This window comes from Asparagus officinalis, chromosome 6, assembly GCF_001876935.1.
Source record: "Asparagus officinalis chromosome 6, Aspof.V1, whole genome shotgun sequence".
Classification (NCBI taxonomy): Eukaryota; Viridiplantae; Streptophyta; class Magnoliopsida; order Asparagales; family Asparagaceae; genus Asparagus; species Asparagus officinalis.
The window spans coordinates 11874515-11897681 of NC_033799.1; the positions used below are offsets into that span (position 1 = coordinate 11874515).

The following is a 23167-nucleotide window of genomic DNA, read 5'->3' on the forward strand; positions in this document are numbered from 1 at the left end:
AGGAATCCAAGCAAAGATCAATAATTGGTTTCCAAGCCCCCACCATTTTGTTCTCTTATTTTTCAATTTTTGGGTTCCCACATCACATGGCGTGTTTCGTGGCCTCTGTAATCACTCAACGTTTCCTTTTGTATCTTTATTATTGACTTGTTGACTTGAACTGCGCAAAGTAGGTTGATATTCATCCTCTCAATCCCGCCTGCTAACCGCAACTTGATGTGGGGGCGGAGTGGGGTTTATCATAATTATTCGGAGTGTGGATATATATAAGTCCCCCATTTCTTAAGTAACGTAGGTGAACTAATTAAGGAATTCTCTGCAACTCTCCGCAATCGAAGTTTAGATCTACTACTAGAAAGCAAGAGCGGAGAGTGTTCGATACTCATAAAAACATGGTGGTGGTCGGAGACGTGATTGTGACCAAGATCATCGAGAAGTTGGTGGAGATCGGTTTCAACTATGCAGCAGACCGGTATTTTGCTCGGGATACTAGGATGAGAGTTGAGCTTGAAAGGCTCAACGATGCTCTTCCTCGAATCCAAGCTGTTGTGGAGATGGCTGAAAGAGGGCAGCAAGAAATTACTGGAGCACTCAAGAAATGGTTGTGCCAACTCACTGATGCGTTGGATGAGGCTGACAACGTGCTTGATGACCTTGATTACCTTAAGCTGCAGAAGCAAGTTGAGGGGAAAGCCTCAGGCAGCAAAGGACATGGTGATAGTGGTAAGTGATGGCTTTTTAAATGTCAAAAAAAAAAAAATGAAAATTCGCCTTCTTGTTATCAGTTTTTTATTTCATAACTGAAGGTTAGCAATCAGATGCTAAAAAAATAAATGATTGCTTTTCGAATTTAATCAATAAAAGACAAATGAACTTCGCGTGCAGGCAGGGGTGAAGTGCGTGGTCGTCTCTCCGACTATAAACAGAAAGTTAAAAAAGCTAGTGAAAGGGTCTTCAAAAAATCTGACCCCACCCTCGAGAAACTGAGGGGGGCTGTGAAAAGGCTAGATAAAGTCGCAGCGGGCGTGGGAAATTTCATCTCTACACTACAACTACAAGAATCCAGGCAACGACGTGAAACTGGACCATCTCCAACTGAGATCCGGGTTCCTGATCGTAATGCTGGACCAGCTCTATCTACGGGAAAAGTGTTTGGACGAGATGAAGAGAGGGAGGAACTGTTAGAGTGGTTGAAAAAGGATGAGAGCAGTACAAGTGTATCTCTTTTCTCCATTATTGGCCATGGAGGAATGGGCAAGACCACCCTCACACAACTCGTCTATAAGGACGAGAGCTTAACTAATTCCTTCGGTCGCAAAATCTGGGTGACTGTCTCCACTGGCTTTGTTGTCGAAAAGGTCATGGCAGATATAATAGAATCCGCCGAGGAAAAGAGACCTGAAGTCAGCGGACTTGACGCTCTGCAGGAAGCTCTTACGAAACTGGCATCGTCCAAAAAATTTCTCCTTGTCTTGGATGACGCATGGAATGATAACAATCGTATTGGGTGGGATAAATTGTTTGCTCCTTTGAGAAGCGGCCATAAAGGAAGCAAAATCTTGTTAACTACTAGAAGTGCGGCAGTTGCAAAAATGGCCGCATCGGCTTTGGGGGCTTTGGGGGGATCAATAAATGAGCCAATGAAACTGAAACCTTTAGATGATGACAACTTCTTATCACTTTTCAAGCAACATGCATTTGCTGGGGTAGACTCTTGTGATTATGGGAAGTTGAAATCCATTGGTGAGAAAATAGCAAGAAGGCTCGGGGGCTCACCATTGGCTGCAAAGACTATTGGAGCGGTATTGAATTCCAAGTTGGATGATAGTCATTGGAACGGAATTTTGCATGCGGACAATATATCCGATAAAGCACAGGAGAGGGATGGTGTGATGGCAGTTTTGATGTTAAGCTACCACCATTTACCAATGCACTTAAGACCATGTTTTGCTTATTGCAGCATCTTTCCTCAAGATTATGGGTTCGATAAAGATGATCTAGTCTTCATGTGGATGGCTATTGGTCTCATTAAAAAATCTTTCCAATATCCAAACGAGACACTGGAGGACACTGGAAGGGGTTACTTCGATGATTTAGTGAAACTATCATTTCTCGAACAACGTTACTACGGAGGTGGCTACAACATGCATGATCTTTTGCATGATCTAGTACGTAAAGTGTCTGATGGTGATTGCTTTAGATTTGTCGGAGACATGTCAATTGACCAGATCCCGAATACGGTACGTCATCTACATTTTGAAACCGAAAAACTTGACCTTCTTAAAGATGTGGGCAAATGGAAGAATCTCCGCACGCTTGTGTTAGTCTTCAGAGGATATGTTAATGAGCATGCTAAGGCTTTTGAAGAAGCGTTTAAGTCACTGGAAAGCATTCGGGTGTTGCGCCTAGATGTTGACGGCATGAACGTATTGCCAGATGCAATTAGTAACCTGAGGCATATTAGATATTTGTCGAGTCTTCATGATATTTCTCGGTTACCTAGTTCATTCTGTAGGCTCTACCACCTGCAGGTCCTTTACGGTCGTTTTTCTGCTACTGAGAGTACTGTTCTTGGCTTGAATGGTCTTGTTAGTTTGAGACACATGATCCCATGGGAAGTTTACTATGAAAAAATCGAGGGGATCGGGACATTAACTTCACTTCAAGGTTTGTCGTTCGCTGCTGAAGCTTACAAATTGAGCGAATTGAAGGAGATGAGAGATTTGCGGGAACTGAAGATCCGTGGCCTTGAGAATCACAAACATCACGAGGAAGTCAATACAATCGAGTTGCATCGTAAAAGGAACCTCCTCAAGTTAGAGCTGGTTTGGTCTGATGACAGTGATGTGGCGGATGAGTATGAACAGATGCTTGATCTCCTGAAGCCGCCTGATAGCCTCAGGGAACTGAAAATCTACGGGTACCAAGGCGCCAGGTCTCCACGTTGGATGGAACCAGACCTATTAAAAAATCTGGAGCACGTGAGCCTTGAACGTGGCAGGGCATGGAAGCACCTTCCTTCTCTCGGGAAGCTCCCGTACCTCATGCGTTTGACATTGAGGGGACTGCCAGCTCTTCAGCAAATTAATTGTGAAGGTGGCTTTCAACAACTAAAGTACTTGCGCATCTCTCACTGTGAGCAATGGGAGGAGTGGTGTGGATTAGAAGCAGAGGCGGTACCCTGGTGCCCTCTCCTCAAGGAACTTGTCATCTGGAATTGTCCCAGACTGAAGGCGCTGCCCCCTCTGCCCCTCGGTCTCCAATCATTGGATTTGAAAGACGTGGGATTGTCTGATTCCCCAACGTTCTGGGTGGGCAGCAACTGCAGTGGTAGCAGCCGCGGTGGTAGCTTTTCATCCACGTCCTCTCCATCCCTCTATGAACTGAGAATTAGACGGTGTGGAGAGCTGACATCCGTGGCTGGCTTGTTCCGACATCATCTCACGTCTCTCAGGTGGTTGGCGATTGAGAATTGCCCTAAGCTGAGGATGTCCCCAGACACAGTTACCCCAGCTGATTGTTTCTCTCTCCCATCACTCGAATCCCTTTGGCTTGTTGATTGTGGTGGATCGGACGGTCCCACTCCTGCGTTATTAATGCAAAGTTCCCCTACTTCTCTTTCAACCCTTGTATTAGGTGGAGATAACCACATAACCGCCTTTCCCTCCGACGTGGGGTGTGGAAGATTTACTTCACTGAGGGAGTTGAGACTGGCAGGGTGTGGTGAGCTGGCATCAATTGAGCGCCTAAAGGCTCACCTTAAATACCTAACCATTAGAGAGTGTCCCAAGCTCGTGCGAGCAGCTGCGGAAACAACTTCAGCATCAATCGAGCCGGAAGAGGAGCAGGAGTTCACATCGACTGTTGAAGGTCTTTACATCGACGACCCGTTCCTGCTCCACGTAGAGCCATTGAGAAGACTCACATCTGTCAGGTGGCTAGAAATAGAAGATTGTAGTCATCTGGAGGATGCTCTCGCAGAGTCATGGCTGTTGCAGAATTCAACTTCACTGCAACGTCTCATCCTGCGGGGTAAAGCAAAGTTCTTGCCTTCTAGCCTCCAAACTCTCTCTTCCCTCGAGTATTTGGAACTTCGTGATGCTTGTGAGCTTCAATCACTGCCACAACTTCCTTCGTCCCTGCAGTGGCTGGAGATCCGGGGCTGCAACGAGGCACTGAAGGAGCGATGCCGGGAGAATGAAGGTGCAGATTGGCCCAACATCCAACACATCCCTAAGATCGATATTGATTAGCTATTCGGTAAAATCTCTCTTCCTCATCTGATGTTGTATGGCATTTTTATGGATAGCTCTGTAATATCCCTAATTTTCTATTGGTAATGTTGAGTTATTTAGATATATTATGGTAATTAGTTAATGTTGGAAGGACTTTCTTGTAAGAATGCATTTATATACAAGAGGGACACCTCTCTATGAGAGAGAAGCCCTAATTTTACCCAAAAGCAACATGGTATCAGAGCCATCTGGTGGCGGCTCCTCTAGCGACACTCTTCGCTGGTGAACGTCGCTACTCAAGGTTGGGATCTTTAGCATCCAAAGCTTCCTTACTTATATACCCATCATCCGCTTCAGCGCCTGTGTCTTCGGGATCTCCTTCACACCGACCACCGCCTGCAACGCCGAAGAACACCGGGTTCCTCCGCTTGACAGATTCGGGACGGGGATCGATGTCCTATGGCGAGGAGGTGGGACTCTGGTGGGGATGAAGGAGGACGAGAAGGAAATGGAGTTCATCTCTCTTTCTTCGGGGGAAATTTCTAGGGTTTCCGAGTGAAAACAGTAGAGATCTTGGAACGGTAGAGATCTTGTTTTGAGGCGTGAGGACGAGCTTAGGTATCAGTGGCCATCTCTTCAGGAGTGGGGAAGAGCCTGCGACCCGTTGGCTTTCCGTTGAACTTTCCCCTCCTTCGATCGATCCAGAAAACAAAAGGAAGGGGGAAAAAAGGAACAGGAAGACAATTTGATCAAGGTATGGCTTCAATACAAGACTAATACGTGTCAAAACTGTCTAACAGTCAGCTTTATATTTTCTCTAAACAAGAAGCTCTACGGTAGAGGTTTTTTGTTTGTTTCTGTGTTGGGTCACTGGGTGTGAGATAAGGGCAGTTAGACTGTGAAGATGGGAACACCTGTGACTAGTCAGGATTTGAAGGAGATTCTGGAGGGGGTGGCCAGAGTATTTCAGACCAAACTAGAGGAGAATTCCAGTAGGTCAGTCGTGACCGCACCGGAGTCGGCGCATGTAATGCAAATGATAAAGCTGCTACCTAATGATATCAAGCTTGAGGGGACAAGAAACTATCTGAGTTGGTCTCGAAGGGCATTGTTGAACCTTCGAATCAAAGGACTTGACAAGTATGTGAAGGGGGAGTGCACTGAGCCGGAGAATAAGGCGAGTGCTGAGTGGAACACATGGAGTAACACTAATTCTCTGGTGGTTTCTTGGTTGTTAACTTCTGTGTCTCCAACCATAGCTGGGATGGTGGAGTCTATCTCAGGTGCAGCTGATGTCTGGAAGACATTGGAGGGGATGTACTCTGGAGCTGGGAGTGTGATGATGATGATGGAAGTGGAGGAGAAGATTGATGCTACCACACAAGGGGAGAAGACAGTCCACCAGTATGCAGCAGAGCTACGTCACTTATGGGCGGATTTAGACCACTATGATCCGTTATCACTACAGAGTCCGGCAGATGTTCTTATTGGGAGGCAGTATCTTGAGCGCAGGCGTGTGGCTCGTTTTCTCAAGGGTCTGAACCCAAAGTTTGAGGGAAGAAGGGCAGCAATGTGCCACTTGTCATCTCTTCCCTCCTTAGATGAGGCTATTGCATCGATGGAACAAGAGGAGATCAGACAGAAAGTGATGATAGGCGAGGCCTCACCTGCTGTTCGCTCGGCATTTGTGGTTCCAGATGCTCACATCAGAGATGACAGAGAGTGCTACAATTGTGGGAAAAAAGGGCATCTCAGCTACAATTGCCCTCAACCCCGCAATACTGGTGGTAGCCGAGGGGGCAGAGGACAGAGAGGGGGGCGTACAGGTCGAGGAGGCAGAGGACGTGGAGGCCGAGGAGTTGCTCACCTAGCTGTGGCAGAGGAGTCCCAGACTGCTGCTGAGATGACTGGAGCTGAAATAATAAAGCTGGAGGAACTACGTCAGTTCAAGCTTCAATCTGAGAGTTCAAAGGGCAAGAGACAAGTCACTCAGGATCTTGATAACACTACCTGCTTTGGTAACTTTGTTGGTTATGCTCATGCTTACAAAGGTACACGGGTACAGGCACTTGCATCCACTAAAACTCATGTTGATTGGATCATAGACTCAGGTGCATCTAGACATGTCACAGGAGCATCTAGTGAGTTTGCATTATATTATCCGAGTAAACATATGCATCCTGAGACAGTTTAGACTGCTGATGGGACATCCCAACCCATCAGGGGTACTGGCTCGGTCCATTGCACTTCATCTGTTACCTTATCATCTGTATTGCATGTTCCTTCGTTTCCAGTTAACTTACTCTCTGTTAGTTCTCTCATTGATCAGTTAAATTGCATTGTGTTATTTGATCGGGATATATGTGTCTTTCAGGAGAAGGAAACGGGGAGGAGGATTGGGACTGACATCAGGCGTGATGGTCTTTGGTACTTGGACAGGGAGACTGCAATGATTGCTGCTGCTGTTAATGGAGGGCCAGAGGCAGAAGCAATGCTTCAACATTGTCGACGAGGGCATTTATCTTTTGATAGTTTGAGTAGGTTAGAACCTGAGATAATGCAAAAAGTGGATAGAAAAGAGTTATTTTGTAATGCTTGTGAACTTGGAAAACATACTCGTTCTACTTATAAAATGATTGGCCTTCGAAGTTTTGAACCATTTGCACTTATCCATTCTGATGTTTGGGGACCATGCCCTACTACATCTATTAGTGGTTTTAGATGGTTTGTTACTTTCATTGATTGTTATTCACGTATGGTCTGGATATACATGATGAAGCAAAAATCTGAGGTTCACAAATGTTTTCAAGATTTCTCGACTTATGTGAAGACACAATTTGGAATGCAGGTGAAGATTCTTCGAACAGATAATGGGACTGAGTATGTCAACAAGGAGTTTGCTGCTTTCATCTCTAGCCAGGGAATTCTTCATCAAACCACTTGTCCAGACACCCCTGCTCAGAATGGGGTGGCTGAACGCAAGAACAGGCATCTACTGGAAGTCGCACGCTCATTGATGTTAACAATGAATGTGCCCAAGTTTTTATGGAGTGAGGCTGTTATGACAGCAGCTTATTTGATTAACAGAATGCCATCAAGAGTATTAGGGATGAAGACCCCATGTGAGATGCTCTTGGGCTCGAATGTTTTTGTTGTTCCACCAAGAGTGTTTGGATGCACATGTTATGTGAGAGATCACAGATTGATGGTGAGTAAATTGGATCCGCAAGCAGTTAAATGTATCTTTGTTGGTTACTCATCAAGTCAAAAAGGATACAAGTGTTGGTGTCCTACTGAAAGGAGGTTGTTTGTCAGTATGGATGTGACTTTTCGGGAGTTTGAACCTTTTTATGGGGAGAAGACGGAGTTGAGTTCCTTGTTTGGAGATGGCTCTACTAATGCTAGTAGAGAGGGGGGGAATGAGAATGACATCATGGTTGAGAATGAGAAAGGCATCGTGGTTGGGATGATTCCATGTCCGTTTGAGTTACCGAGTAGTGATGGTACATCACCAAGTAGTGGTGACGACTCAGGAGTTGGCAGTCAAGGTCAGGGGGAGCTGAGAGTATACACAAGGAGACAGAAACAACAGCATGAGCCGCCTCCTGTGTCTGTGCCAGTACCAATAACTGTTGATGTCCCAAGTCCCTCCTCTCCAGTGCCTTCCTCATCTTTTCCACCTAAGCTGATAGGTAACGATTCTTCTAATACTCCTGTCTTGTCTCGCAGAACGTCTAGAGTCAATGCTGGAAAACCTCCAGCTAAGTTTGGTAGTTGGGATACTGACATTGCCAATTACATTTCATATGCATCCATTCCACCTGCATATAAGTCATTCATTGCATCATTGCATTCAGTGTCTGTACCTAACAACTGGTAGGTAGCTAAGCAAGATCCTAGGTGGTTGAGTGCCATGCAAGAAGAACTTCAGGCTTTGAAGAAGAATGACACATGGGAGCTGGTACCTTTGCCAGCTGGGAAGCGTGCTGTTGGATGTAAGTGGGTGTATACGGTTAAGCAAACTCCAGAGGGCAAGATCGACAGATACAAGGCCAGATTGGTTGCTAAAGGCTACAGCCAAACGTATGGCATTGACTATGATGAGACATTTGCTCCAGTAGCAAAGATGAGCACTGTTAGAATGTTGGTGTCATGTGCTTCCAACTTTAATTGGCCATTACATCAGCTAGATGTCAAGAATGCCTTTTTGCATGGAGATCTCCAAGAGGAGGTGTATATGGAGATTCCACCAGGCTTCACTACTTCTCAGGTAGCTGGGAAGGTGTGCAAGTTGAAGAAGTCTTTGTATGGGTTAAAACAGTCTCCGAGGGCATGGTTTGACAGATTCAAGTTGGCAGTCTGTGGTATGGGGTACAAACAGTGCAATGGGGATCATACTGTATTCTACAGGCACTCCAAAACTCGTATCACTATCCTGGCAGTCTATGTTGATGATATTGTAATCACTGGAGATGATGCTGATGAAATCTTACTGTTGAAGAAGAAATTGGGAGAGGAATTTGAAGTTAAAGATCTGGGGCAGTTGAAGTACTTCCTCGGAATTAAAATTGCAAGGTCGCGAAAGGGTATAGTACTTTCTCAGCGGAAGTATGCTCTGGATCTTCTCTCAAAGACAGGGATGTTGGGGTGTAGAGTTGCATCTACTCCCATAGAGCAGAATCATAAGATGTGTGTCGAGGGTGGTGACCCGGTGAGTAAAGAGCAATATCAAAGATTAGTTGGACGACTTATATATCTATGTCATACGAGACCGGATATTACTCATGCAGTGAGTGTAGTAAGTAGATATATGCATGATCCCAGAGAGCAGCATATGGAGGCAGTTCGCAGAATTCTTAGGTATATTAAAGGAAGCCCAGGAAAGGGGTTATGGTTTAGGAGTTCTGGACATCTAAAAATTGAAGGCTATTGTGATGCTGATTGGGCAGGTTGTATGGATGATCGTAGGTCCACTACAGGCTACTGTGTATTTGTTGGAGGCAATCTCATATCTTGGCGTAGCAAGAAGCAAGATGTGGTGGCTAGGTCTACAGCTGAGGCCGAGTACAGGGCTATGGCAGTTAGTCTTTGCGAGTTGATGTGGGTCAAAAACATATTATCTGAGCTGCGCCTGTTTAGAAGAGACCCCTTACAACTTTGGTGTGATAACAAATCAGCGATTAATATTGCAAACAATCCAGTTCAGCATGATCGCACCAAACATGTGGAGATTGATCGATTCTTTATCAAGGAGCAACTGAATAGAGGAGCTCTGACTTTGAGCTATGTGAAATCAGAAGAGCAGTTAGCTGATTGTTTAACAAAAGGATTAGGTTCTAGAGAGCATGGTATCTTTTGTAACAAGATGGGGATGATTGATATCTATCGCCCATCTTGAGGTGGAGTGTTGAGTTATTTAGATATATTATGGTAATTAGTTAATGTTGGAAGGACTTTCTTGTAAGAATGCATTTATATATAAGAGGGACACCTCTCTATGAGAGAGAAGCCCTAATTTTACCCAAAAGCAACAGGTAATAAGTCTTATGTTATAAACATTAAGTTATGAAAGGACTTCTATGCAAAGAAAGAAAATAATAACTATAAGAACCCTGCTATTTGGCACTTGCGTGCCAAAAAAACATTTTCCTAAAAGAAAGGAACAATCTGTAGCATCGTTCTTTCTTTAAAATGAATATAAAATAAAATAATAACAAAACTGAAAATCAAAGATAGAAGGAAGAACGAGTAATAAAAGGAAAAGGGGGAAAAAATCGAGCCGCGAGTTTTGAAGGGAGAACAGCCTGCGGTTTTCGAGAAAAGTAAACAAGTTAAACAAGGTATTACCCTGTATAATCTCATCTTAAACCATCATATGTACGAGATATGAACAAATGAAGGGGTCTCTATTTGTTTAGGATTAGCGAACTTTTATGATTCTAGGTGTTTGGATTAATTGGTCATAAATCTATATCTATACTATTTCTAAAAGAGAAAACAAGTGACAAAACTTTTGCATGTCCATTTTACCCCTTTCAACTTGCTTAATTATAGTTTTATCCTATATTTCTATCTATTTATTCTTATTTTGCCCTTTTATGTTCTGATTATCAGTATTTAAGATTATTAACTAACATTAAAAACTGAGGGGTTGCCAATAATATGCCCTTTCCTCTACCGCTCCACCCCCTCTTCATCTTCGATTCTTCCGTTGATCTTGTGCTGAGATTTGGAGGTAATTAGACGTCTTGAGGCGTTGAGGCGACGTTAGGGTTTGAGGGAATTAAGGGAGTGGAGAATTTTGATGGCTTTGGGGGTTTTTGCAACGCCATTTGTTGCCCTACTTATTTCAGAAAAGTTTCCTCCATTTTCTACACTTTAATATTGATCAAATTTCATGTTTGGTTGACTTCACTCTGATCCTCTTTTAGCAAGCAACGCTGAATATAGATTTGATATAAAAATGAATATTTACAATCCTAGTCTTTCTCTATTAAAATTTGTGTCAACTTGCGATACTGTTGGTGGACACTTTTAATTGTTAAGTATGTAAGTACGTAGAACTTCTAAAGCATTACATGCTATTGTTAGTGGCAGTTACCAGAGTCAGACACTAGTTTATTGATACTAAACTACTTCTGGACCCAATCTCATGAATTGTTTCATATAGGTACTTTTGTATATGAAGCTAAGTTTTTAAAGTTTGCCCGCTGAAGGGGGGGAAATACGCATTATTAGTTTAATTTGGAGACTAGAGTTACTACATCTTACATACACGAGATGCTAATAGTTTTATCTGAAGTATGCAAGTAATTCACCTTATTCATTTTGTACAGGTTGGAGCTTTCTTGAGACACGGAGCAGTTGCATGGTTGTTGTAGGGTCTTGTGCCTCAATATATTAACTCATCAGTCAGATTGACGAGCTCAGAGGCACCTCTACAGTCTGATTCAAGAGAGGATAAAGGGTATGATGAATATAATTCAGTGGAAACATATTGAGCAAATGATATACCAAAGGAGCAATTTGTATTTTTTTTAGTTTCTTGTGCAGTCTTTATTAATGTGTTTCAGCATAAAATGTGTATTAATATTTTGTTATGGATACCTTGTCTCAGGTTCAAAGGTCATGATATGTTGGCACTATTTTTTGTTATGTATTAATTTTGCAAATGTGTGAGGTCTGTACTTTTATCCAAGCTTGTAAATGGTTCAGTCATGAACTTGTCTGCCTTTGTTTGTTCCTCTTTGTTTATGTTCCTATCTTTGCAAAAAAAAATGCCCCCAATAGTTTGCGAAAAGCCCACAATAGTTTGCAAAAAGTCCCCAAAAGTTTACAAAAAGCCTCCAATAGTTTGCAAAAAGACCCCCTAAAAATTTACAAAAACACCTCAAAAAATATTATATACATAACTACTATTGTTAAATTGGTAAATGTGTGACCCGTTTATTAAATGGGCGGGTAAAAACCCGTCCATTTAGAAAATGTTAAATGGGCTATAAATGAGTAAATAGATAAATGTGTGACACGTTTATTAAATGGGCGGGTAAAAACCCGTCCATTTAGAAAATGTTAAATGGACCATAAAAGAGTAAATGGGTAAAACATACCCGCTTATTTATGGTCAGCCTATTTATTACTCAAATCCACACATTTAACATTTAATTACAGTAACAATTAATGTGACTATAATAAACCCAAAACTAGATAAAGACTGATTCATGCACAATTCTCCCTGTATCAAACTCCTCAGTATTCGCATGGGCATCCATAAATGTGTGTTATCACTTATTCGATCATTTACTTGCTGCAGATTTCCAGTTAATGACAGGAATTGGTCGGTTTGAAAATTTTCCTGGAATTTTTATTTTGTTTACACGTGATTTTTGAAACGGTACTTGCATTGAATACAGAGATTAGCATATTTTATCTGTCACCTTCTAGTACCTTCACGACGAGGTGCATTTTCAGCTCAAATGTACCAAGAATTTTACTTCAATCCGCAGATAATTGTATGTGTTCTTTGAGTTCGTATGATTACAAAAAAAAAGTACATGCGCTTTGCATTAATTTAGTGAAATGCAAGATGAATGAATTAAGATTCAGTAAAGTTTGGACAACTGTAATATTCATTCCATTACTTGTACATTCTTTGTGTTGAAGCTATATTGATGTATTTTTTATTGACATTCCCTTGAGAGAAATGCTTTGGATAATCATTTGTATATGAATGAATTAAGACCCAGAAAAGATTTGGATAATCATTTTACTGATGTCTATGTCCAGAGTATTCGGAAATGTTATATGCTATAAATTTGAAGTCTAAAGACCTCAACTTTCATAATATCTGTCAAATGATGAAGAGTTCAGCTGCAGGCGATGGAGAAGGTGATGAGAATCCTGGGGGAGTGACAGGGAAAAAATAACTTGGGTAAATAGGGTTTGGAAGCCAATCCCAGATGAGTTGAGGGGTGATTTACAAAATCACCCCCTCAACATAGCAGATAGGCTCGCCAAAAAGGGAGTTTGAGAGGAATCTCTCTCAAAAAGTTTGAAGTGTTTTTTTTCCCAATTAAAATTGAAAGCACATAAATTATGTTGCTTTGATTAAGCAAAAAACTCAGTTTGTCATGGCTCTTAGATAAGAAGGATTATTGTCTTCGTTTATCTTCGCTATGTTTTCTTTTAAGAATGATAATGGATGGGAGAATATATCACTACGCGTATTTTTTTTGTCATGAAGCGAAAGTCATATAAACTGTTTTAATTCTACCAACAAGATTTCTTTATATAGCCAAAGCGGTGACAGAAATATGTTCCCTTTGTTACTCGTAACTAATAGTTTTAAGAATTATAAGGAAATTTGGAGAAAATACCAAAGTATTAATCTTTATGCAGATCCAAGTCATCCGTCCTTGAGATTTCCTGACTGTCAATTCCCCCGAGTTATTTTGCGAGGGCTATGCCTAGAACCAAAACTAGAAAATGGGGTCAAGAATTACCAGTGAAAGCGTTTGGTGAGATTAATACAATCCTCTTGACAGAACAAGCTTAATACCTCCAAACACGAACCGTTAAAGATCAATAGATCTTGTCAAATAATATATGATTACCAAGTAGAAATGTCTAATGCTATATGATACCAAAGTACACACTAACAATACCAAATCCAGCACTATAACGTTCGCACCATATGATCTTTAACGGTTCCAGCAAGCAAAAACATTACTGGATGGCAGATGCATATCAGCGTAATGTACCTACCCCACCCCCCCACCCCCAACCCGTCCAAAAAAAGAAAGGAGATAAAAATCACCCACCAATCCACCCACACACAGAAGAAAAGAAACATAATCTGGAAACCATTCGAGTTAAAATCGTGTCGTTGCACTACTAATAATACAATGAGGCATTAGGCAAGTTTATCCCGACCCCTTCACAAATGATAAATCATGCAATCAATTTGAATGAGCTCAGACAACTATCAGCAGATCCAGTCAGTCCATGGATTAAGCAACAAGGAAAACCTGATGATGCAAATGAACAAAAGCTGGCATTAAGAACTTGCTCAGATTCAAATATAGTCAAAATTGATATCACAATATAGATCCATATTTAATCCAGTGTAATGTGAACTGCAAACCAATAGCAAATTGGAAGCACCAACCAAGAAAAATAAAAAAACAAAAAATACAAAAATAAATAATAATAATAATAATTGCTATTCAGCTAACAGCTCAACCTTTGCATTTTAATTTATGACTTCATCAAATTGGCTCGATAATATTTGATATCATCCAGCATCTGTCCATTTAAAGCCTAAGCAGGAAGCTAAGAGATGTACAGAACAAGAACAGTTGGAAAATGTACTGCAAACAGGTAGAATTGTGCTGGGGACAGAAGAAGTTAAGATGATCTCTCCTTCGAGAAAAATTGGTAGAGATCTTTACAGAATTGTGCTGGGGACAGAAGAAGTTAAGATGATCTCTCCTTCGAGAAAAATTGGTAGAGATCTTTACAGCTGAGATTAGAATAATGGAGAAGACCTCTACATCTAATGTACATCTGCAGAAATGTATTAAATTCTAGAATTATATACATCACCATCCTTCGTAATGGCAAGGACTAGGATTTGAAGAAGAGGCCCTTTTTTCTCCCTTTCCTCTTTTCTATTGCCTGCAGCAAAATATCTGTCTTTTAGCCAAAGGGCACAAAAAATACATGTCCAATTTTGATATCCAGTGTATAATATGCATTGCAGCTTATTAAAAAACGAAATATTCATTAGAAATATAAATATGTTGCTAGTGTAATATCAGCCATATTATCAGTAACATGATGATTACAGCAGAAAAAGAATGTCACCAGACAACACAGTTTAATATGCATGGGACGGTACTGTTCTATAGAACAAACAAATGATGGAACTGGCCTTAATTAGAATCTCTGCAATTCACACCAACAGCAAGTAACTGACCACACAGATTAAGAAACAGATAGAAGGCGAAGAGAACACTAATAATTTGGACATGAAACCCACGACAAGAACTTGCTCAGTTTTAAATTTAATTAAAATTCGAGTAAGGAAGTCACACTTCTTGTCTGCACTCTTCCTAAAATTTTGCGCACAGTTTTAACGCTAGCATATAGTAATACCCAGGAGTTCTCAGACATTTCAGTACTGTGTTCAGATTTCTTTAGCTTCTAAATATTGCTTTCAGAACTCATCAGATTTCATTATAGATCATCAGATTTCTCTTTTGTGCCCCAGGTTGTATCTTACCAGTAGCGTAAAAACTAAAGAAGAAGAAACAAAAACAGAACAGGGCAGTAAGAGCAGCAAGCTGCATAGTGGTGACTAAATGGAGATCAGGTGGTAAGAATGATCTAGAGAAATTAAACCATCTCATTACGCATAATATACGAACTATGTATTGCATTTTTCCAGAGTGGGTGTCCTCTTGCATTAGGTAACGCCCTGAAAGAACATACAGCTGAAACATATCTCTGCTTCCTAGCATTATAAACATTACTTTAGGGAACAAACCCTTGGGTCACAGTCAACCATGACATGAGAAGAAAAATGCATCTGATACCATCTGTGTCTAACTTCACGGTTAATCAGGCAAAACTCGATAATGAAATTGGTACCTCAAACAAAGAGGATAACATACTAAAAGTAACATGAACTAAAATATAGCAATGCTGACTAGATAGTCAAAAAGACAACACCGATGACAAACAAATCCTCTGATGACAAGGAAGAGAGTCCAGAAAAAGAAGCAAGTCGCATGAATTTTCATTGTCTGGACAATGGTGAAGATATAATAGAAAATTTTGAGTAGGTTAGAGCAAACATACCATCTTCTTGAATAATCTCATAGTAAGCACAATGGTATCCCGAAACCTGTCAAATCAGGCATAAAAGTGCAACAGAAGAAACAGATAAGCATACACTTACTCAGAACAAGTTAGAGAAACTAAAAATAAAGTATCTAGTCATGCATTTAAGTTATTAACATGAGGGTAAGAACATCTACAATTAGCTCCTGAAAAATCCTAATACCATTATAAACATAGCAGCCTTGAATAATGATAAGACCTAAAAATAGCAAGTGAATACGCACTTACCAGCTAGTAGCTACTATCTTTTTCCCTTAAGAGATACTCATCACCATTAGCACATTGAATTGAGAACTCCATGGGATGGCCATAAGGAATTGTAATCTGCAGAAGAATGTTTGATGCATCAACAAAGGGTCCAAATATCTTTTGAAAGCACAGCACATTGGAGTAAATAAATTCTAAAAGGTGATAAAAATGAATACTATTTTATAATATATTCTATAGTTGCATAGACACTGACACAGAAACGATGACTTTGAAATTTAACCAATTTATGACAAGCTGTAACACAGTAATAGCATCTATAAGCGATTCCACATCTTGCAAAAAACCATACAGTAGTAGTTGATTGGAACTTCTCTGCAACAACAACTCCACGCGGGCCATTGCACTTTATACTGTAGCCTTCCCTCTTAATTGCCAAAACAGCTTGCTCCCATATGTCTGGATATTAGGCCTGCAATGGATAATATAAGTTCTCAGAATTAACCTTATGCCTTGAAAACAACTGGTTATATAATGAATTTTCAAAACTAAAATACATAAGAAACAGAAGCAAGATAGTCACAAACATACAGATAAATGAACTTCATAAGATATGTGTCCAATGGAAAGGGTATTCTCGATCTGCTTCTGCATATCAGGATCTGCATCAAGATGGAGAACAACAATGAATAAATAGCTCTAGTTTCTAATCCAATGTGAATTCATGAATAGTCATTTAATTTAGTTAGTGATTAAAATCAGAAACTTCCTTGGATTGCATAGGTAAATATAAATTCGAAACGTTCTGAATGCCACAGAAAATTACAAATTTTTATCATGGTATGAATAAGGTGAGTAATAAAGAGTGCTTAGTAAGTTACTCTATGAGTTAATGATGTTTTCAATAAATAAGACTGTTCTAAGCATTAAAGGGATGCACGTATGAATGAGTGACTCTGTTGGCATGGTAAAGAATGTGCAATGGGTTACTCTGAAATGATGATGTCTTGGATAAATAAATACTGAATATTAAAGGGATGAGCATATGAATGATGGACTCAGTTCACATGTTTGGGCGTTGCTCAAGGAAAACATTTGAAAGGTTGCTCACAAGTTGCATGAACATAAATCATAGGGTCTCGTGTCTGTACTACAGCGGATATAACTTACTACCCCTGTAGCCCTGTTGTTGCAGATTGACCACCGAGTGAAATTTCACTCTTTTCCGAATGTCTATCTGCAACAATAGATTTTCATTCAGGTGACCTATCTGAACGATACTCTTTCAGGGGGTCTACCTGCAACAATAGAGCTAGAGGGGCAAGAAGTTCAATTTGGCAATAGAACAGGGGTCTATCTGCAATTAACCCTAAATTATATAGTGTATGTTTCCAGCAGAAAGAATTAACCTTCTGGACTTTAACAAAGGGCTCTTGTGCAGAGTGTCCTCTGACTCCCTGAGTGAAATTTCACCAATTCAAGGAGTTACATGAGGATGAGCATGATAGAATGTTATAAGACTTGCCAAATCTCACCACGAGCATACACATTAAGTATGACCCTCTCATGCCATTAATAAGATAAATATAACAAAGGACTGTAACCATATGAAGATGTTGCTTTAAGTGAGGTTACAAAGAGAGGACTGATCAATATGGTGTTAGCATGTGGAAAATGTTGGTTACAAGCTTGTTCATAGTTAAAGTTATATTTTAATTTGAAGGAGAGGACCCTCAAAAGAGATAAACGGAGAACGAGAATTTATGTAGCCAGCCTGAAAATTTGGGATGAAGGGTCCTTGTTGTTACTTGTTCAGGTTAAAAATCTCTCCAAGGAAATGTCATAAGCCTCAGGAATTTGATCTTCAACTGTAGGTCACTTGTGGCTCAGGTCAAAGATATAATGAGTAGGCGTACTACATGGGTAGAATAAAATAAGTACAGCCTCTTCTATGGTTGATGCACCAAGTTGCACATAAACAACACCTAGGGGATGTAATCAAGCTCCTTTAGTTCTTGAAAATGAAGTAGAACGCCAACGAACTAGATTCCATCTAACTCCTATATTCCCCAAATACAAACAAAGTTCGCGCAACAGGGGACCTCATCTAACAAGGAAAGGCTTATAAGATGATGATTTGAGAGTTGTCTGTCAATAAGCCAAAAAACAAGTCTCAAAACACCTTTACTAAGTAAGTAATATTTACCTCTAAAGGTAACAATAGATGGATGGATTTTAGGTGCGCAATATTAATTGATTACTAAAAGCAGAAGCATTGACAACAAAGCAAATTGTCAGGAAGGAAAACACACGCAATGAAAATTTATATGAAGGTGGAAGCGATGAGCAGGAAAGGAAGAAAGACCTTTAAGTAGGAAAAGAAGAAGAAGGAATCCCCATTCAAGAAATGATTTGAAGAGAAACACTCAAAAAAAGCATTCTTATTCATGAACTAAAGAGGGTAACTAGAAAAGCACAAAGTATCCAGCTCAAAAGCACAAAGTAATATTAGCACGAAACATATGATCTACTAAGTAATATTTTTAGAGTATATTAGCACGAAACATATGATCTACTACTGAACTCACACTCCAAAATCTTAAAACTCTCAGTCAGCGAACTAGAAAAGCACAAAGTATCCAACTAAGTAAACAAATTTCTTCTCAAAGATCAAAACTTCCCCCTCTTCAAGCTCAAAAGCAACCATCTCCAAACAAAAATCTATAATAATAATAATAATAATAATAATAAATCTATAAAAAAAACCCTAATTACAGAATCCCCTATCTCTCCGATCCCACCGATTCATACTTATCAGATCCCAAAATCAACAACTCGAAGCTACTATTGACAAGATTTAAACGAATCCAAATCACTAAAAAGCCAAAAAAAGAGCAGCAATTCGAGAGTCTAAACTTGAAATTGGGACCAGACCTTTGAGTTAGGGCACAGGAGATTGCAGGCTTTGCGCCTCGCCAAGCTGGCCATTGCCATCGCCTAGGGTTTCTCTCTCCTCAATTTGGGGGAAGAAGAGGACGATGTGTTTGAGAATGGAGAAGAGTGATCTTTAATGGACTTTTTCGCATATAATTTCTACTTCTGTTTAATTGGGCTTTGATTGATTTCATGGCCCATTAATTATCCACGTCACGGATGACTGGTCCATGAAAACGCCCACTGGTTGTTAGGAAGACAAAATAGTTGAAGGGCTAAATAATACTTTATCGCCTTACACTTTCACTCAGTTCGCACCTATACGCTACTTTGTTTTTCACAGCATTTATATACTCTAAAAAGTTGGAGGCTCGCCAAAAATAAAAAATAAAAAGGTTTGAAAGAAATCTCTATCTCAAAAGTTTGAAGCGTATTTTTATTCTTTCCAATTGACAATTGTGCAAAAGTTCTTATTTAGAAAAGGTTTCACTTGTATAATGAATATTGAGATACCAAATGTTTTTCCCTCATTTCTTAATTTTATTGTTTAATAAATTCTAGATTGATGCGATCTTTACTGTTAAATTAGTTATATAATTATAATATTAGATAAAAAAAATATCAGAGATGACTAAGAGGAGACAATATCTAATCTAATGGCATGATCTAATTATGGTGATGATCATAGTAGGAAAGATGTAAAGAAAAAAAGAAATATAAAAAATTAATAAAATACATAGGAGTTCTATTTTTTTTACCATCTAGTTCCAAGCTAAAACTTAGGATAATTTGAGAGACTAGAACTTCCATTTTTGTATAGAAAAATAAAAAAAGTGGAATAATTTTGTACAATTATAATTTGGGAAAATTGTGTTCAGGCCCCAAAATCGTGTCCTTGAAGTGGCCCAGCCCCACCAATTATTCCCCTTGGGCTGCCGCCCTAAAAATGCGTTATTCGTGTGGTCCAGCCCCTTTAGCCCTCTTTTATATGTATGCTCCGCGTATTTAGGCAAAAAGACCCGAAATGCCCTCGTCTCTCACTGGGAACCGGCTACAGGCAGCCATCAATGATCGACGATCTCTCCCATCGCAGTTAAGGCGAAGAGACGGCGGAAAGCGGGGGGGAAAAAGGCGGGTTCCCTCCATTACTGGTCCGCTTCAGCTCCATATTAATGGGATATAAATTCGGGTAATTTTTTCTCTCATTCTCCCATTTATGAAATCAGGGTTTTTTCCCTTCATCTGTCAACAACCGTTCTGAGCTTTAAATCCCCTCCATTACTCCTCATAATTGTCTTCATAACTCTCAACCACTCCCAATGGCCGCCGATGACTTGATTTGTATGGTGTCTTTAGGCGAGAAGGCCATATTTATGAAGCTCTGCTCGACAACACGGTTTTATGAACTGAAATTTGATGTGGCTGAAAGAATGAAAGTACCTGAAGAAGCTTTATCCTTGGTATATAAATCTGAGAGGCACCCCAACTTAACTTTTTTGGTTGACAACGAAGATGACTTGAAGTGCATGTTGGAGTACAATCGAAATGTCGGTTGTACAGAGATTCACATGCTCGCTGTTGTTAATAGTGCTGTTAATAAAGAGTGTTCCAGTTCTGAAATAAACAAGAAAGTTATTGGTGGAATGTAAGTAATTAATGACTCTTTATAACATTTAGCTTTGTGTGACGTGAACATACTGATTTCAGGCTTTAAGGCAAAGCCGCATAACATTTTAAGTGTTTTTTAACTTCATCTTTTGGAATCCCGTTATGAGCTTTGAATCCCTTCAAGTTAACAAATTAATTATCGTCATAACTGTCAACAACCCCCAACGGTTTCCAATTGCTCGACGTGCACGGTGTCGTGTGACGTTATTGCTATATTCTTCCTATCATGAAGTGCATGTTTGATGACAATATTTTCACATGTTAATCTTCAATTGAACATGTTAACTTTCATGTGAGCATGTTAACTTTCAGCGTAACGAGTTAACTATGTAAATTGTCTGTTAAATTCCACTGCTCTTTAATTAATTTATACGAAAATGGTTAGTTTTAAACATTATAAGATAGTTTTATACTCTAGTGTAAAGTTTATATCACTGGCTGATTAATTTTTGCAGCAGTGATGCCTCTTTGAATGAAGAATATTGTCATCCCCCTTCTGGCGGAAATGCTTCCAATTCAGAGAGAATCCCAAATGATTGCCTGTCTGGTGAGATTGTAATGAGAGCTGATGATATTATCAGTAAAACTTACAGCATTCCAGACTGTTGGCACACAACATTAACTGAAAAGGGCCAACAATTTGAAACTGTTAATGATTTGAGACTAGCGTTGCAATACTATTCCATGGCGAAAAAGTTTGACTACGACTTTGTAAAGAATGAACCTAAACGTATCCGAGTTATTTGTCGATATAAGGAGACGTATGGATGCCCTTGGATGCTGTTTGCATCCCCTGTAAAAAATGAAAAAAGAATTAAAATCAAAAGGTTTGTGAATGAACATAGTTGCAGACAACATACTAACTTGTCAGGACAATCACGGGCATCTTGTAGATTCGTAGCAGAACAATTGCGACTTGTCTTAAAGGTTCGACCTGAAATCCGTCCAAAGGATGTGCAAAAGGAGTTCCTCACTCGATATAGATTGAAACTTGAATACAGTAAGATATGGTGGGGCAAAGAAAGAGCACAGGAGGCTATGTACGGTGATAGTTATGAGTCTTACGATCAATTAAGATGGTAAATTTTATAGTTATCTGTTTAAATGTATAAATTTATCGTGCAATATATTTCCTTAGATGTTTCCATATTTATAGTATTTTCATAAATTTATATTTCAGCTGTCACAGTGGACTGTTATGTTTCATGGAAAATTGTCAGCTCTTACATGTTAATATACATTACCCTTATGTTCCAATGTATTACATTTATGTGTAATGTGGTCACACTGTTGTACAGGTATGAGCAAAAGGTGAAGGAAACAAATCCAGGAAGCTACATTTGCATTGACCAGAATGAAGGAAGGTTCAAAAGACTGTTATATGTTATGCTGCTTGCATCGTTGGTTTCTTAAATGAGTGTAGACCTCTATTATTTTTGGATGAGACCTTCTTGAAAGATAGATACAAAGGCCTGCTCCTGAGCGCTGTAGCATATGATAGAGACCAAGGGATATTTCCACTTGCGTATTGCATATGTGATCAGGAAAACGTTGATAATTGGAGATGGTTCCTGCAAGGCTTGTGGTCTATACTGTACGAAAGGCCAGACCCATACAATCCTCCCCATCAACTGGTTATTATTTCTGATGCCGACAAGGGAATCCAAGAAGCGGTGAGAGAATATTTTCCTGAAGCAATTCACTCAAGATGTGTTCTGCACCTGGTTGAAAATTTTAGATCTAAGCTAAAGGCTTTGGGATTGAAGGCAAAGGACACACATGTTTTGGGGAATTTGCTCCAATCAGCTTGCTATAAATACATTGTTGCGGAAGGGAACGACTACATGAAGGATATATATGAGATGTCTCCAGCTGCATATGAGATTGTAATTAACTACTGTTTTCGCCAAAAGTCGGTTTTGTTGTCGAATTCATTATATCTTCGGTCGATTACAATAAATTCAAAGAAAACAGCCTTTTTATAAGACTCTTTTACACAACAAAAAGAAAATTACAACTCTTGAGAAAATAAACGCAGGATCGTTGTTTGGATCACTGCTTTCGTGGGATCTTTGCCTGTGCCGGGAGCGCTTTGACTCGTGGACCACCAAATCACAGATTCTGATTGAACCGTGAGGGGTTTATGATTCTGACTTCGTTTATCGAAGTGAGAAATTGAAACGATATCTTATCGATGTAAGATAGTCGTTCTTCTTGAAATCAAGTCAAAGCCTGATTATCAAGGATTGGCCGTAAGATCAGCACCTCTGCTCTCTCTCTGCTCTGGATTGCTCTGGATTGCTCTGAAGTACTCACAATGATCAGCCCCCTGGAAAAATGGCCTTAGGAGGGTATTTATAACCTCCAAGAACAGTTGGCAGAAAACAGGTTCGCGAGACAGCTTTTGCTGTCTCGACGGGCGAGACAGTGTTTGCTGTCTCGGAGACAGTGTTTGCTGTCTCGACCCGCGAGACAGTAAATACTGTCTCGGAAACAGTAACCGCAGGCAGTTTTCGTTTTAACTGCCTTCCCATGTTTCAAACTCCGTTATTCTGGCAGTTATTCACTTGATTCTCGCCCACGACGTTTCCCACGTTCTTGAACAGTTTGTGGCCACGTGTCGACGGTTGTAAAATAGTTTCTTGAACCACTGATAACTGTCTCGTGTGCGAGACAGTAAATTCTGTCTCGCACGGCGAGACAGTAAATACTGTCTCGCA

General features: G+C 40.0%; 2 protein-coding genes and 1 long non-coding RNA gene across 4 annotated transcripts in view; 2 read left to right on the plus strand and 1 right to left on the minus strand.

Annotated features, from left to right (window-relative positions):
* On the plus strand, positions 315 to 11467 carry LOC109845749 (putative disease resistance protein RGA3). The gene is made up of 3 exons (XM_020415021.1): positions 315 to 723; positions 886 to 4260; positions 11072 to 11467. Exons 1-2 carry the CDS (start codon positions 393 to 395, stop codon positions 4251 to 4253), a joined length of 3699 nt encoding a protein of 1232 aa, XP_020270610.1. The 5' UTR covers positions 315 to 392; the 3' UTR covers positions 4254 to 4260; positions 11072 to 11467.
* LOC109845597 lies at positions 13573 to 18943 on the minus strand. Of its 2 annotated transcripts, XR_002248432.1 has the most exons (7): positions 18780 to 18943; positions 16437 to 16507; positions 16198 to 16317; positions 15867 to 15962; positions 15597 to 15642; positions 14335 to 14411; positions 13573 to 13762 (listed from the first exon to the last, which is right to left on the minus strand). It is a non-coding gene; the product is annotated as an uncharacterized LOC109845597 (long non-coding RNA). The 2 variants fall into 2 exon arrangements; XR_002248431.1 differs by lacking the exon at positions 13573 to 13762 and having other exon boundaries at positions 14192 to 14411; positions 18780 to 18941.
* The window catches only part of LOC109845751, a 10596-nt gene continuing 7527 nt past the window's right edge, over positions 20099 to 23167 (plus strand). Inside the window, exons 1-4 of the mRNA XM_020415022.1 lie at positions 20099 to 20424; positions 20903 to 21526; positions 21746 to 21811; positions 21871 to 22333. Of these exons, the coding sequence (XP_020270611.1) occupies positions 20099 to 20424; positions 20903 to 21526; positions 21746 to 21811; positions 21871 to 22333 (1479 nt within the window). The remainder of the gene's footprint in view (positions 20425 to 20902; positions 21527 to 21745; positions 21812 to 21870; positions 22334 to 23167) is intronic.